This window comes from Corythoichthys intestinalis, chromosome 10 (genome assembly GCF_030265065.1).
Source record: "Corythoichthys intestinalis isolate RoL2023-P3 chromosome 10, ASM3026506v1, whole genome shotgun sequence".
Taxonomy (NCBI): domain Eukaryota; kingdom Metazoa; phylum Chordata; class Actinopteri; order Syngnathiformes; family Syngnathidae; genus Corythoichthys; species Corythoichthys intestinalis.
The window spans coordinates 9,012,352-9,028,597 of record NC_080404.1 but is presented as its reverse complement, the minus strand read 5'-3'; the positions used below and the strand labels follow the sequence as shown (position 1 = coordinate 9,028,597).

The following is a 16,246-nucleotide window of genomic DNA, read 5'->3' as shown; positions in this document are numbered from 1 at the left end:
GTATTATACATCATTTTACCTTCCTAGCCAGACAGTGAGCTAAGCTCCGAAATGACGACGACAGACGTCCGTGTGGTTTGCTGCCTTTTTTGCTCATGACATCAAACCTTGCGGACTGAATCTTAAAAAAAAAAAAAAAGAAATGAAATCAGTATTGTCTTCAATAACAGCAATTCAAATTTGCGTTTGTCTTCTTCTTCGTGTGTACTTTGCGTGTCATTAGTACGCTCTACGTCTCCTGCGCTAAGATAAAAGCATGCATCATAAAATAAAAGTCAACATTACTAAAAGAACAAAAACAAAAACTAGACCCTGGCGTCGGAAAGTTGAACTCACGTAAATTGGGCACATCGGAACCCGGGGATTACCTGTATACAAAAAAATATAATAGGCCTAAACATTCATAAAACAAGCACTGGTGTGCCTCAGCACACTACAGGCATGGTCTCTCTTCTGGCTAACTTGTAACCTACAGGCAACACAGGCACCAATAAATCTGCAATAAGTCACTCCGACTTGTTTTATTTGTTTTGCATACAATAGTGTTGTTAATTCCAAACCATCTAGATTGGTTTTCATCTGACGACTGAACTGCCTTCTCCAGATTTTGTACTTCTTTTTTTGTTTGTTGGGTAGTTCCAACAACTGTGTTCCAACTTGAAGCACTATGTTTATGCAGACCGCAGTATTACAAGTAAACAAGACAAGTTGGGTCAACTGTGGGAATCAGGAATGCCATGCAGTTTACAGTGTTCTACATTACCGCAGAACAGCTTGTTAACTGAACTACATTATTTTTCGATATTGGGTAACCGCTGTCAGTATATAACTTGCTTATTTCAAGCTAACTGAACTTGAACTGCTTGACTTGAAAGGGGGGGGGCAAAATGAAATTGATGCTTTCCAAAATTTTGGACTGGGTACACCTGCACCCTCTCACAACTGAGCAATTTATTATCCACAGTTCGATGAGTGCCATCTGACCACTCGGGACCAGTACCTCAAAATGGTAAACGGTGAGTTTTATTTCCACCCAAATTGGCTTCATGTGACTCTGAATTGTGTCAGCCGTGGTGAAGTCAATGTGTTATTCAAGCAATGTCGCTTTGTAATAACTCACCTGGGATAAGGGATAACAAAGGTGTTCCCCAAGATGACTTTTGTACAGGTTTACTTTGTCACAGTGATTCAGCTCATTTGACTGGGAGTGGCCAATGTTTGCTTTCTTTGCAGACAGAGACCTCATGTTTCAGCAGGTGCCCATGGTGGAAATAGACGGAATGAAACTTGTCCAGACAAAGGCCATCTTGAATTACATTGCCGAAAAGTACAAACTGCATGGAAACGATATCAAAGAAAGAGTCAAGTATGAACCATCAATCTGACAAATAGAGAAAATAGTGGATGCGCTTGTATTAAACATGATCTGTTTTGTAATGATCACCCTTATATAATCTGTTCCAGATTATTGGAATTTCCATTCATTTAAATAGGAAAAGAGGCTTTGGTACACAACTTGTATCTCAGGGTCAAGGGCGGAGGTTTGCATAGGGACAGTAGGGATATAACACTACTAACTTATCAGGAAGCTGAAATTGTACCCACCAACTTTTAAGCAACCTTATTTGCTTCATATAATTAATTCAGTTATATACAGTGGGGAGAACAAGTATTTGATACACTGCTGATTTTGCTGGTTTTCCCACTTGCAAGCCATGTAGAGGTCTGTAATATGTATCATAAATTCTCTTCAACTGTGAGGGACGGAATCTATGACAAAAATCCAGAAAATCACATTGTATAAGTTTTAAATAATAAATTTATATTTAACTGCATGAAATAAATATTTGATACATTACCAACTAGTAAATATTTCGGCTCTTAGTTCTTTTTTAAGAACCCCTCCTGTTCTCCACTCATTACCGGAAGTAACTGCACCTGTTTGAACTTGTTACCTGTATAAAAGACACCTGTTCACATGCTCAAACAAACAAACTCCAACCTCTCTACAATCGCCAAGACCAAAGAGCTGTGTAAGGACATCAGGGATAAAATGTTAGACCTGCACAAGGCTGGCATGGGCTACAGGAAAATAAGCAGCTTACTGAGAGGGTAACAACTGTTGGAGCGATTATTAGAAAATGGAAGAAGTTCAAGTTGACGGTCAATCTGCCTCGTTCTGGGGCTCCATGCAAAATCTCACCTCGTGGGGCATCACTGATCATGAGGAAGGTGAGGGATCAGCCCAGAACTACACGGCAGGACCTGGTCAATGACCTGAAGAGAGCTGGAACCACAGTCTCGTAGAAAACCATCGGAACACATTACGCCGTCATGGATTAAAATCCTGCGCACGCAAGGTCCCGCTGCTGAAGCCGGTGCAAGTCCAGACACGTCTGAAGTTTGCCACTGACCATCTGGATGATCCAGAGGAGCAATGGGAGAAGGTCATGTGGTCAGATGAGACCAAAATGGAACTTTTTGGTCTAAACTGGGCTCGTCATGTTTGGAGGAAAAAGAAGGGTGAGTACAACCCCAAGAACACCATCCCAACCGTGAAACATGGAGGAGGAAACATCATTTTTTGGGGCTGCTTCTCTGCCAAAGGTACAGGACGACTGCACCGTATTGAGGGGAGGATGGATGGGGCTATGTATCGCCAGATCTTGGCTGACAACCTCCTTCCTTCAGTGACAGCCCTGAAGATGGGTCGTGGCCGGGTCTTCAGGCATGACAACGACCCAAGCACACAGCCAAGGCAATTAAAGAGTGGCTCCATAAGAAGCATCTTAAGGTCCTGGAGTGGCTTAGCCAGTCACCAGATCTGAACCCAATGGAAAATCTATGGAGGGCGCTGAAAGTCCGTGTAGCCCGGCAGCAGCCCCGAAACCTGAAGGCTCTGAAGAAGATCTGCATGGAGGAGTGGGCCAAAATCCCTGCTGCAGTGTGTGCAAACCTTGTCAAGGACTACAGGAAACGTTTGGTACCTGTAATAGCAAACAAAGGTTTCTGTACCAAATATTAAGTTCGATTTTTGTGATGTATCAAATACTTATTTCATGCAATTAAATGCAAATTTATTATTTAAAAATCATACAATGTGATTTTCAGTTTTTTTTTGTATTAGATTCCGTCCCTACAGTTGAAGAGAATTTATGATACAGATTACAGACCTCTACATGTTTTGCAAGTCAGAAAACCAGCAAAATCGGCAGTGTATCAAATACTTGTTCTCCCCACTGTAGGTCAATTGGTTTAGGGGTCCCCAACTTTTTTTGCAGCACGGACCGGTGTGATATACTGTAGGTCTTTTTTTCACGGACCGGTGTTGTGTAAAATTTTGCAACCTTATAAAATTTTGCCCCCAAAGCTTTTGTGGCATTGAAAAAGCCCTCTTTTATGTTGAGTTAGACTCTTTTCCACATGTCCGTCCATGATCAAATGCAGTGGCGGGCTTGGCAATTTTGGGGCCTAAGGCGAACATATCCAGGGGCCCTCTTCATGGGTCAGGGGTTACAAAGGTGAGAAGGGTGTAGAGGAAATATGTTCCGGTACGCTAGGGCTGTCCTAAACGACAAATTTTCTCCTGATTAGTTAGCTGACTAGTGTTACGATTAGTCGACTAATCTAATAATTTTCTTTTTTTTTTTTTTACTGATTTAGCAAAGAAATTTTTCTTGACGCTTATTAATTCACAAAACCATTTTGGAACACTTAAATTCTTTATTAAAGTACAAATAATCATGTAAATAATAATTAATCACAAATAAACAATGAGGTTAAATGCTGATAGCATTTACTAGTGCAAAAGAATGGAAAGTAAACAGATTCAGACTTTGCCTTTCCAACATTATTCATAACAATTCTTAAAAATTCTAGCATTACTATTATAGTATACTACTATATATAATAGTAGTATAATAATTATAATAATTATTCATTGGCAACCATATTTGTCATAAAGAGTGCCATTTGAAAGCTATTCGTAGTGTAGAATCTGTATTCTGTAGTATTTACTCTACATATTATTATTTTAATTCTGAAGTATGTATGATTAACTCCAGAAATCGTTATTTATATGACGAACCTGACATGCTTTTATTTTGAAATGTTCACTGGAGGTACGTTCCCTAAATCGCTAACCGAAAGCTTTACGCTCCGTAAAAAAACATTCTTCGTCATTGCTTGTGGTGTCACTAATACATTACAATACAATACAGTACAATACAAACATTTTTTTTTTTCGTTAGCAAATAATGTTAACCAGCTGTTGAGTGATATTGTATGACTGATTGGAACTGTACTGCATTGTTTCGCCACAGGGTGTGCTGTCGTGTATTTTATGTTCGGTGTGAAGAAGAAGAAAGTTAAAAGAGGCATTAGCGGCCTGTTCTCAACTTCTCCCTCACTGCACTTTGGCTCTCATGGAGAGCACATTTGCTCATGTGTTCGAAATAAACGATAGCCGACGTGCAAAGTAACAAGTGAGCTGTAAAAATAGCAAGCTTAGTGGCATGAAAAACGCGGGACAGCTAAGTGAAGCTAACGAACAGCTAAGCGGAGCTAAGCGATGCTAAACGGCGCTAAATGAAGCTAAGTGACTGATACTCAGTCCGTCGTCGTGGAACAGTCCATCGTGTGTGTGGGGGAGAGATAATATAAATGCAGCATTCAAATGGCTTTCTTTTTTGTTTTGTTATTTGTATATATATTGGTATTTAAACATGACGAATAGTTGGGGGTGCTGCTGGCTCCGGTGGCCCAAGCCCTTGCTCGTTGGGGCAAGGGCAGCTGGTTGGGGGCCCCCGACTGGTTGGGGACCTAAGGCGATCGCCTACTTCGCCTGAATAGTAGATCCGCCTATGATCAAACGTAAGTCAATATTCCTTTATGTAAAGAAAGTTTGTAGTGTTTACCTTAGAATCGCTGCATTCGCGGCCATTTTTAACATTACGCGCATGAAAAATTTGTCAGAACACCGGCAATGTGTGGCAAAAAAATACAGCAAATATAAAATAACATTTGGTTTTAGCCCCGTTGTGTTTCGTGCAGGGAAAATATAACTCACCCGCTGAATCAGTGGGAGGCCTGAGTTTGTTTCGTTGAGACGAGATAGTCCCAACTAGGTGTGATGGGAGAGGGAGAGAAGCCCGCCTCACAAAGATACGATGATGGTTGTAGCACGGTTTTCAGTGGTCTCGTAGTGATGTCAGGATATCCCGGAATGACTTTAATCCAGAACTTCGGGAGAGTTGTCTCAAATGTACAGTACGTTTAAGGTCGCCATCATTTGCGATCTCTGCAAGCTGATCCTCCTGTTGCACAGACATGCTCGAATTACTCAGTTTATTCACAAACGCGTCACGAATCCATTCCTTCGCAGTTCGTGGGTCTTTAGTGATTGGGAAGTAGCGTCGATTTTGTTTTCTTCAAGGTTTTAGGCTCATCTTCTGGCTCGTCAAGTGCTTTTCTCGGTAAAAAATCTGTCCAAAGACGTCTTTTTTCAGTCATTCTAGTGTTGGGGCTAATTATTTCCGGAAACAAATGTGATGCGCCCGCCCTACGTCATAATTTATTATCGAGGACAAGCGGACGTAGATATACAAAACAAGATGTACTGCTAGCAGTCCAATCAATGGATTTCTACGATGACGTTCTACCCTGCAGTATTATATCTAGAGTAGACAGGGATATTTGTGTGTTAATGGGCACAGGCGAAAGTTAATTCGACCAGAATGCAGCTAATAAATTATCATTTTTGTGCGGCCCGGTAGCAAATGCGCCACGGACCGGTACCGGTCTGCGGCCCAGCGGTTGGGGACCACTGATTTAGATTATCTTCCCATATGTTGTAAGGATTGAATTGACCCTTCCATTATTAAGTGAATTATTTTCATTATGTTCAGACCGTAGACTTCAAAACTCTATTGACCAGACACTTTGTCATTCTTTGCGCCTTACCACCGAGGGCTGACACACTCATGTCAGATTTAAGCTTGGATTTTTGAAGAAGTACTAAAGCTGTACCACATACAAACAGCAAGGATTGTCTCAGGAGTGATTCAAGGTAATTATTATATTTTTCATACCATGCAGGCATTTTTAAACGTTGTGGAAAAAAAAAAATCAATGGGAGAAATCAGCCGCTACTGCATTGGCATTATAGTTCGCCATATTTACGCAAAATAAACGCTAAATGCACGTTTTTTTTTTTTTTGCTTTTAACCAAGAATCGAGACTGTTTTACATCCATACCTATAAAGAATTTGGGGATTTAAGCATTTATTCGCAAGAATTTTCACAAGAAAAGCTCTGTTCACGTCAGGCGGCAGCTAGCCTCAGTCGCTAACAGAGTAGCATTGTACTTCAACATGGAAACATGACAAACTGCACGGTCAAAGTTAATGCAACCGAGCAAGTTTAATGTTGAGCAATATATGATATTTTCCTCCGAATTTGAATAAAAATTCTAAGATATGCGCATTGGGCCAGCCTTGGTGTAGTAGTGGTCTGATGCTGCAGGCAGGGTTAGGGTTACAAAAATATACATTTTGGCCTGTTTAAAACCATGGTGTCTAAATGAGAAGAAGTTTGAATGGAAATTCACTTGGGGTTGAGCTTGCTAGCTTAGATATATCAATTTTGATTTTTTCTTTTTTTTTTAAATCTCTAAATTCTAAGGGTTCTGTTAATGCACATGCGAAACTCATGGGGTTCAGTACCTTTAGCAAGGTTAAGAACCACTGACCTAAACTTTCACACTGCAAATTTATAACGGCTTAATCTGTTAATTTTTCTTAAACCTAGTCGATAATTTTCATCTTGTTTTGAGTTTTAAAGGCTAGTTAACATATTAATGCGTCAGATTCTTCCATTTACATATAGTAAATATTATCATTTATTCTTATTAAGTCTGTACATCTAAAAGTTGGTCATTTTTCACCAAAATCCAGAAAAAATGCTTTCAAATAATGTTTTGAACAGTATCTATTTTTGAGTTAAGAACATTTATTTTTCTTTTTTTCTTTAACCTGTCCTGTTCAGCTGCTTGTCACAGAGAATGGAGATCTGAGTGTCCGATTGGTCTAAACAATTTTAATATATCACATGAGAGTATGACATACTCCCATTGTGATCATTCAACGTACCCCGTTTTTCAGGAGAAAGCGAATAGGAGAGAACAGAAGAAAAGAAGGAGGGAGAGAGAGAGACAGAAGAAGCACAAACAACAAATACATTGAACGCCAACACTACCTAAGAATATGTTGGTGCTATCATTAGCTAGTTATATTATAGAATTAAGAACATTTCTGGCAAACAATTTTTTAACGATTAAATATACCTTTTTTTTTTTAACTTAAAATAAGTCTGTTTTAAGCTTATTTTCAGCTAGCTATTTTATATTATTTCAAGAAATCTGAGCAAAATTTACTTAAAGCACTAGCAGATAATTTCACTTATTTCTAGTAGATTTACACTGAAAAAAGGGAATTTTATCATTTTTTTTCTTCAATTTTAGGGAGGTGGGTTTTTGCAGTGCATATGTATTGGTTCAGATGATACACCGTTTGATTCAAACCTTTGTTTTCAAAAACTGCTAAAGAAAATTTTTGAAAACTTTATTAGAACGTTTAAATGGCATTATTTGAACGCAAATTATATAAACATACACAAAAAATACAATCTTGTTAATCATCTCTTAAGTATCCAGGAATGCAAACAATACATAAATAAACATTTGTCTTAATACAACTCAAAATTGTCTGTCTAAATAAATTAAATACAAAAACAAAAAACTTCTTAGTCAGGGATTAACAAAAATAAATAAAAATAGAGCCCTCTTTCTGGAAAAATACTACTGCCTTGTCCACAAGCACAGCCAAACTCAACAAAAAATAAAAGATCCTTTGGGCTGGTTTATGACCAAATTAGCAAAATAAAAATGAAAACTGGGGAGAAGGGGGTAAACCTTGGTACACTAAATTTCTTACAGCTGAGCAGAGTTTACTATATTTCTCACAGTTTAATTAACATTAACATAGTAGAAAACACATACAGATGAACACTTTTAAGCAGCTTCCTACTCCGTTAGCAAGTTCACACAGTTTAATGTAATGGTAATGCTAAACTGAGATGCAGGTCGGACTTTCAGGAGTAAAATTCGTGGTGCGTTTCACAACAATTACATTTTACATTACTTACAGCCGGCTGCTGGCCGGAAAAAAAACTTCTAATATCCCTCCCATGTGATGTAATTCTGCACTGTGAGAGTTGCGTGTCTATGTGTGGAGGGGCAGAGGGTGGGGTGGGGTGGGGGGTGGCTGCTTTAAGCCATCAGCCACAAAAAAAAAAAAAAAAAAAAACCATGGAATGGCACATTCAGCAAGTGAAAAAGGGTTAAATGTACTGTAAGTCTGAAACTAATGAAAATAAGTCACTTAATATTGGTAGGGTCAATTCTATCGTTACAACAAATGGGAAGACAATCTAAATGACCTACAGTATATAACTGAACACATTATCTAATGCAAATAAGGTTGCTTTAAAGTTGGTGGGGACAATTTGAGCCTCCTGAAAAGTAGTGTTTTGTCCCTACCTTCCCTATGCAAACCTACGCTCCTTTGTATGAAATATCCCATAATACAGTGAGGACCGCTGCAGCTTATCTATGAACAAATGGCGTTTTCTTGTGAAATTTGGTGGGTGGCAGCTTATAGTCAGGTGTGCACTATAGTCTGAAAATTACGGTAGTTCCATGGAGAGGTTAAGTAGTCCACCTCCCCCATTAAAAAAAAAAAAAAAAAAACACTGTAAATTTCCTTTTGATTAAACGATTTTGAAAATGAATTTCTCCAATGGAAATAGCAATTTAAACTTTTTAAAATTTTTATGTTGGAAACACATAAGCAGATGTATATACTGTATATATAGTTGACCCTTCTGGTCTTATATAATGTCCCGTCCCCAGCAAAAAGTGTACATGCAGGTTATGCTGTTATAGCGTCCCTACCAATGTCGAGACCGAACATACGCCCTTGCTCACCATACTACTGTTACCTAACTGTACAGACAACCTTTTCTCAATATTCATGTCTTTTAGCTCACCAATAATGGGATCATTTTGATTTCCTATAAATATTGAAGAGGTTGTCATTTAAAATAACAAATATACTATACTTGGTGGGCTAACAAAAAATGCTATGAAACACATGTATGTTGACCCTGGAGTCTTCTTATACTGCTCACTGAACCATGACCTGTAAGAATAAAATCGCACTAGCTCCTTCGATCCTTAGCTTCATTCATTGCAGCAATTTCACCATGGACCCTTGTCCTCAGGATCAACATGTATGTGGAAGGACTGATGGACCTCATGGAAATGATCATGATGCTGCCCTTCACCAAAGAGCCCAAATTGGACAACATTGAAAAAAAAGCAAAAGAGCGCTACTTACCCGTGTTTGAAGAGGTATTTGACCCAAAAAAATTGAATTTGGCCTGCTCTACGCTGCTGTTTTAACACTTAAGCTTGTGTGCAGCAATTAAAGACTGGCGTTCACCTGGTGGGAGGTCGAATGACCGTTGCGGATGTACTGCTCCTGGAATGCACGCTCATGCTGGAGGAGTTGTTTCCGGAGATACTGAAAAATTTTCGTAGCGTCAAGGTGTGTAAGAGACTAACAAGTCGATTTGATAGAGGATATACAATTGTATATTTTATGGAGGGTATAAAACATGTAATAAAAAATGTTATAAAAGTTTTATTTATTTTTTTAACGTTGACTAGGGCGGCAGCAATTGATGTTTTTAGTAGTCGATTAATCTATCAACTAGTTAGTTCGAATAATCAAGTCACTGGATTAGGAACATTTAACGCATTGTAGAATCAATTTTAGGAAATGTAAAACAATGGCTTGCTAAGATTGCACTTTCAAAAGAGCATGAAATGTGAACACATAATAAAATTTTCGAGTGTTTCTTCAAAGCATGCAGAATTGCACTTTCATTTAAAAAAATAAATTAAAATGGCTCAGTTTAGCCTCAAACGGTATTATAAAATAAATAAATGACGATCTAAGTACAACAAAAGAACAATTGGCTAACTTGCATCGCAAAAGTCCGCTATCTTAAATGCTATAAAATGTTAAGGTTTAAAAAAAATAAGAAATAAAATTAAATTATTATTATTGTTTTTCTTTTTTTACAATTCTCTTAACCAGGGCCGGCCCAGGCCATTTGGGGGCCAAGGGGCCCATATTTTTGGCCCACCATTTCGTCACAGTGTACTGTGAAACCCATACATGCAATCCAACTCACTTTGTGGAAGATGATATGAAGAAGGATAATATGAATGACATCGTTAACAGCTTTAATGTGTTCTTTGTAAACATTGGACCAAATCTGGCAAAACAAATTCCAGATACAAGTTTATCTGAGGAGTGGAATGACAACTTAATTGAAAGGAATCCCAGCTCAATGTTCCTTACAGCAGTGGTGAAAGAAGAAATAATTGATATAGTAAATACATGTAAATGCAAAACATCCACTGATTCAAATGACATTGACATGACAGTTGTGAAAAAGGTCATTGAGGGGATTTCAAACCACTAACATATATCTGTAACTTATCATTTTCGACTGGTAAATTTCCAAATAAAATGAAAATAGCTAAAGTAGTGCCATTATATAAGACTGGGAATAGACACCACTTCACAAATTACAGACCTATTTCTCTACTCCCACAGTTTTCCAAAATTCTAGAAAAATTATTCAACAACAGATTAGACAAATTCATAAGTAAACATAACTTACTTTTCGACAGTCAATATGGATTTAGGGCAAACAGTTCAACATCACTAGCATTAATAGAATCAGTTGAGGAGATCACTAACGCTATTGATAAAAAAAACACTCAATTGGAATATTAATTGATCTTAAGAAAGCATTTGACACCATTAATCATGACATTTTAATCAATAAACTTGAAAAGTATGGGATCAGGGGAGTGGCACTACACTGGGTGAAGAGTTATTTAAGTAACAGAAAAAAAAATTGTGAAGTTGGGTGAATACTCATCATCATGCTTGGACATGCTTGTGGTGTCCCCCAGGGTTCAGCGTTAGGTCCAAAACTGTTTATTCTTTATATAAATGATATATGCAAAGTTTCAAGAATACTAAAAATAGTTTTATTTGCAGATGACACAAGTATCTTTTGTTCTGGGGGGGATTTACATGAGCTCTTGGGTCGGGTTTCTGATGAAATTTGTAAATTAAAAACATGGTTTGACAGAAACAAATTATCATTAAACTTAAGTAAAACAAAATTCATGTTATTTAGCAGATGCAATAAAAACAGTGAAGTACAAATACAGATAGATGGGGTCAATATTGAAAGGGTCTATGAAAACAAGTTTCTTGGGGTAGTTATTGATGAGAAGATTAACTGGAAAGCTCATATTAAACATATACAAAGTAAATTATCAAGAAGCATTTCAGTCCTGAGTAAAGCAAAACACAGTCTTGACCATAAATCACTCCACATACTTTACTGTTCTTTAATCCTGCCATATTTACACTACTGTGCAGAAGTTTGGGGTAATACTTATAAATGTACAATAAATTCACTATCCATTTTACAAAAAAAGAACCATAAGAATAGTAAATAACGCTGGTTATAGGGATCATACAAATACATTATTTTTAAATTCCGGAACATTAAAATTCATGGACTTGGTTCATTTTCAAACAGCTCAGCTAATGTATAAGGCTTCACACAGGTCACTTCCTGGCAATATACTGAAATTATTTCATAACAGAGAAGGACAATACAGTTTGAGGGGGGAGCTTCACCTACAGCATCAGAGGGTACGAACTACATGAAAAAGTTTTTGTGTTTCAGTTTGTGGAGTGAAGCTGTGGAATAAATTAGATGAGGGGCTCAAGCAATGTCCAAGCATGACCCAGTTTAGGAAGTGGTACAAGCACATGGTTTTCACTAGGTATAGGGAAGAGGAAGGGGTTAGATTATAAGGGGTTTTCACATATCTGTTATTGGCTAAGTCCTGTTTATTTTTGTTTATCTTGCATCTTATGTATATGGTTATTTAGTTTATTTCATTGTTAATATGAGGACTAGTTATATAGGGCGGACAGATATAATTAAAGAATAGAAATGGGGAGTAGGTTTTAATAAGCAAATGCTTCATCCTACTCCTTTTTGGACACAATGAATAAATTCTGATCTTGTTTATTATTATCATTATTATTATTGTCTTAACTATTGTTTCTGTTATCTCGAGAATATCATTGGTTCTGTCTAAAAAAAAAAAAAAAAATCATTTTGTTTTTAGTTTGTTTTGTTTGTCTATTATTTATTTTTTTTCTAATGTCCAAATAAAGCATTCAACCCATACGTCCATATTTTGTACATTAATCAGATTTTGTTGCACTGCATACTTCAAACTTCTCACCCCAAATGATTGTCAGTACTTACAGTAGATGGCGCCAAACCTTTTTCTAAAAGGGAAAAGAAAGAATTTAATGAAGAACTTTTATTTTTTAAGCTTGTAATCAAGTATCAAAACTCACAAAAGTCAAACAAAGCAAACTGTAGTAAACGGATGTTTGCATAGATAAACGGCAATGCGCGCCACATTATTCACGATGCTCTAGTAACAACGTATAAAATGAGGTTGCCAGATTGGGGGCCTCCTAGTGGTCATGGTTAGGGTTGCTCTTAACAAATCGTTCAAACACATGTTCCCACAAAAACAACTAAATATATCTATAAAATAAATTACGAATGCGTCAAAAAAACAAGAACAAAAAGCAAACCAAAAAAAAAAAACATTAGCTTATGTTGGTTTTAATAGAGAGCAGCTGTATTCAGCCATGTTAAATGAGTTATGTCATGTTCACTGTTGCCACTAGAGGGCAGTGTATCCATCCAAATCAATAAAACAAAATTAAACACTTTCAAAACAAACCGTTATAACGCCTCTATAAACAAATGCCCAAAGCAGCAAAATTTGATTTGAAGCTTTTTTCTAATCCAATTATTTAATTTAATCGATTAATCGTTGCAGCAATAATGTTAACACCACAACGCTGTAGATTCAATTCAATTCAGTTTTAGTGATGCTGATGTGCATTGCTCTGTATGAGCCTAACATAAATATGGTGAAAACCAACCATGCTTTTATCACAACCGTGTAAAAATCCTCCCAATCTTGTAGTTTTCCTATCACAAAAAAAACCTAGCATTTGAAAACAGTTGTTTAAACTAGGGATGTCCCAATCCGAGCCGATCACGTGATCGGAAATTGGGCCGATCGCGCCAATCGTCCGAGGATCAGGTTTTTAAGAAAAAAAAAAGTTTTTTGCGTCATTGCTCGTACAGCCTCTCACCTTCCCACATGCTAAGCATTGCGGCCACACTGTCAAGCTTGCGTTTAGTACTGAAAGTTAATGATGATTGACAGGTTTGTAGCTTTGATTTTGCTAGAGAAGCTTGGAACTCTACGATCAAAGGCACAGATGTATCAATCATCGCTAAATTTACATAAGTGAGCTGCGGCAACTCATTGTGTCAGTGAGAGTCTGTTCTCAGCAGCGTGAGTGGATTTGAGTGGAGTCGCTCAATGAAGCATTTAATAAAGACAAGCATTCTTCTAAGTTATTCTTGTTTAAAAGTAATTCACATTATGAAGGTGGCACGGTGGGACAGTAACATGCTTGGAACTTTTGCTTAAAAAATAAAATAAAATAAATTCCGGTATAGGATTGGGACTCAAAATCAGGGGATCCGGACTCGGTGTTGTTAATCTTACTTTAAAAAAGTAATTAATTACAATTACAAATTACTTGAGTTCATAACTCCTGAATGTTACTTACCTGAATGTAAGAGTAATGAGTTACTTTGCAAAGTAACTGGTGTTACCTTTAATGTTAAAAAAAAAAAAAAAAATGACATAGAGAAACGCCTTTATTAACAACACTGCCCAGACTTGGGGGCAAAAATATGCGATCGGGACATCCCTAGTTTAAACAGTTTTTTTTTTTTTGGTTGCTGTTGTGATATTCAACTGTGGCATCTCTTTTCAGGACTTTCAGGATCGCATGCAGAAAGAGCCTGCCATTTCTCGATTCCTGCAGCCAGGAAGCAAGAGGAAGCCTCGGCCTGATGACGGTTACGTAAAAACGGTCATGGAGGTCTTTGACTTAAAATAGTACTGTAAAGTGCTCTCAACTCTTGAACTACATTGAAACGATTGTAAAAGGTGAATCAGAATAAATGTCCATGGGGAAAAAATGCCTCTTTTATTGATGTCAAGAATTAGATTGAGCTTAGTTCAGTCAAGGTTTATTTTTGGTCCATTAGGAAATCAATAGTGCAATTTCCTCTAATTTATATGATGACCATCTTTACTTTTGCTTGCATATGAAGTCAAGGGTGTAGGTTTGGTCTCAACATTGGTAGGGATGATATAACCGTATCACCTGCATGTACAATTTTGCTGGGGACGGGACATTAATAAGACCGAACAGATGATTGAATGGGGGTCAGGGCTACATTTCTCATAAATATGAACCTAATCAATTGATAGATACCTTAGTCTCCCTGAGTAAATGCATTCATCAAATCAATGAATGGATGTGCCAGAATTTTCTCCAGTTAAATGTGGAGAAGACAGAGGTGATCATTTTTTGGGTCAAAAAAGTAAAGGTAAAAAATAACTAGGCAACTTAGCTCAATGTCACTTACAGCTACAAATCAAGTCAGAAACCTTGGCGTAATTATTGACTCAGACCTAAAATTTGATAGCAATCTAAAGTCCGTCACTAAATCCGCTTTGTCACACTTGGACGGAATGGAGCGGACTCAAGTGCAGAATTCAGTCTTTTAATGAACACAAATAATCAGAAGCAGTAACAAACTGAGGGCGCTCCAGAAGGAGGAAATAACAAGCTATGAAATAAAATGGTACAAACGGGAAACAAGAGAGCCAGGCAAAAAACGCACTGGAGTAGAATACTATAACAAAGGACTTTGCATTAAGCATAAAAAACAAACTGTAGAATACTATGAATAAACTCACAACGTGGAATGTCTTGGACTATGAATATGGGCTGTAGTGAAGACGAAGGACGAAGACACTTTGGCACGAGACTAGGGAGTGACAAACATTTTAAGCACATGATGAATAGGACACAGGTGGGAACAATTGGTAATCATAATCAGAGACAGGTGAGACAGCAGGAAGGGTGAGTGGTGGAAACAGGAGGGTGAGGCTTCAAAATAAAGCAGGAAGAGAATATACCAAGACGTGACAACCCTCACCCAGGTGTGACAGAACCCCCCCCCCAGGACCGGATCCCAGACGGGCCAGGCAGCTCTGGATGGGCCCTGTGGAAGTCTCTGATGAGGCTAGGGCAAAGAATAAAGCGGGAGGGGACCCACTGTCTCTCTTCGGGGCCGTATCCCTCCCAATCAACGAGATATTGACGTCCCCTGCCCCTGGACCGGACCGCCAACAGCCGCTTGACCTTGTAGGCGGGGCCACCGTCAATCTCCAGCGGGGGTGGCGGGGATGGAGTCGGCAGCACGGCGCTCTCCACCACGGGTTTCACTTTGCTCACGTGGAACGTGGGGTGGATCCGAAGGGTGCGGGGAAGGCGTAGTCGAACAGCTGCCAGACCGACCACTTTGGAGACGGGGAATGGACCAACAAAGCGGGGTGCCAGCTTCTTGGACGAAGCTCGAAGGGGGAGGTCCTGAGCGCTGAGCCAGACCCGCTGCCCCGGCTGGTATGAAGGTGCCGGGCGTCGTCGACGGTCTGCCATTCTCTTCATTCGGTCCCCCTGACGAGCAAGGACCAGACGCGCAGCCTCCCAGATGCGCCGGCATCTGCGGACTAAGGCGTGGGCGGAGGGGACCGAAACCTCCGGCTCCTGGGCGGCGAAAACTGGAGGGTCATAGCCAAACACGCATTTGAACGGCGACATACCCGTAGCTGAGGTGGGCAGCGTATTATGGGCGAACTCGACCCAGACCAGGTGGTTGCTCCATGTCGATTGGTTCTGGGACACTAGGCACCGGAGGCCGGTCTCCAACTGCTGGTTCAGGCGCTCGGTCTGGCCGTTGGATTCCGGATGATAACCAGAGGTGAGGCTTGGCTTGGCTCCGATCAGTTTGCAAAAGGCCCCCCAGAACCGGGACACGAACTGGGGCCCCCGGTCAGAAA

At 38.9% G+C, this 16,246-nt stretch overlaps 1 protein-coding gene across 3 annotated transcripts in view; it reads left to right on the top strand.

Annotated features, from left to right (window-relative positions):
• LOC130923003 (glutathione S-transferase A4-like) overlaps positions 1-14,292 on the top strand; it is a 40,534-nt gene extending 26,242 nt beyond the window's left edge. For all 3 annotated transcript variants that reach the window (XM_057848358.1, XM_057848357.1, XM_057848356.1), the window contains exons 3-7: positions 965-1,016; positions 1,234-1,366; positions 9,340-9,469; positions 9,540-9,665; positions 14,106-14,292. In XM_057848358.1, coding sequence (XP_057704341.1) covers positions 965-1,016; positions 1,234-1,366; positions 9,340-9,469; positions 9,540-9,665; positions 14,106-14,231 — 567 coding nt within the window. In that variant the 3' untranslated portion in view covers positions 14,232-14,292. The remainder of the gene's footprint in view (positions 1-964; positions 1,017-1,233; positions 1,367-9,339; positions 9,470-9,539; positions 9,666-14,105) is intronic.
• The last annotated feature ends 1,954 nt before the right edge of the window (positions 14,293-16,246 follow it).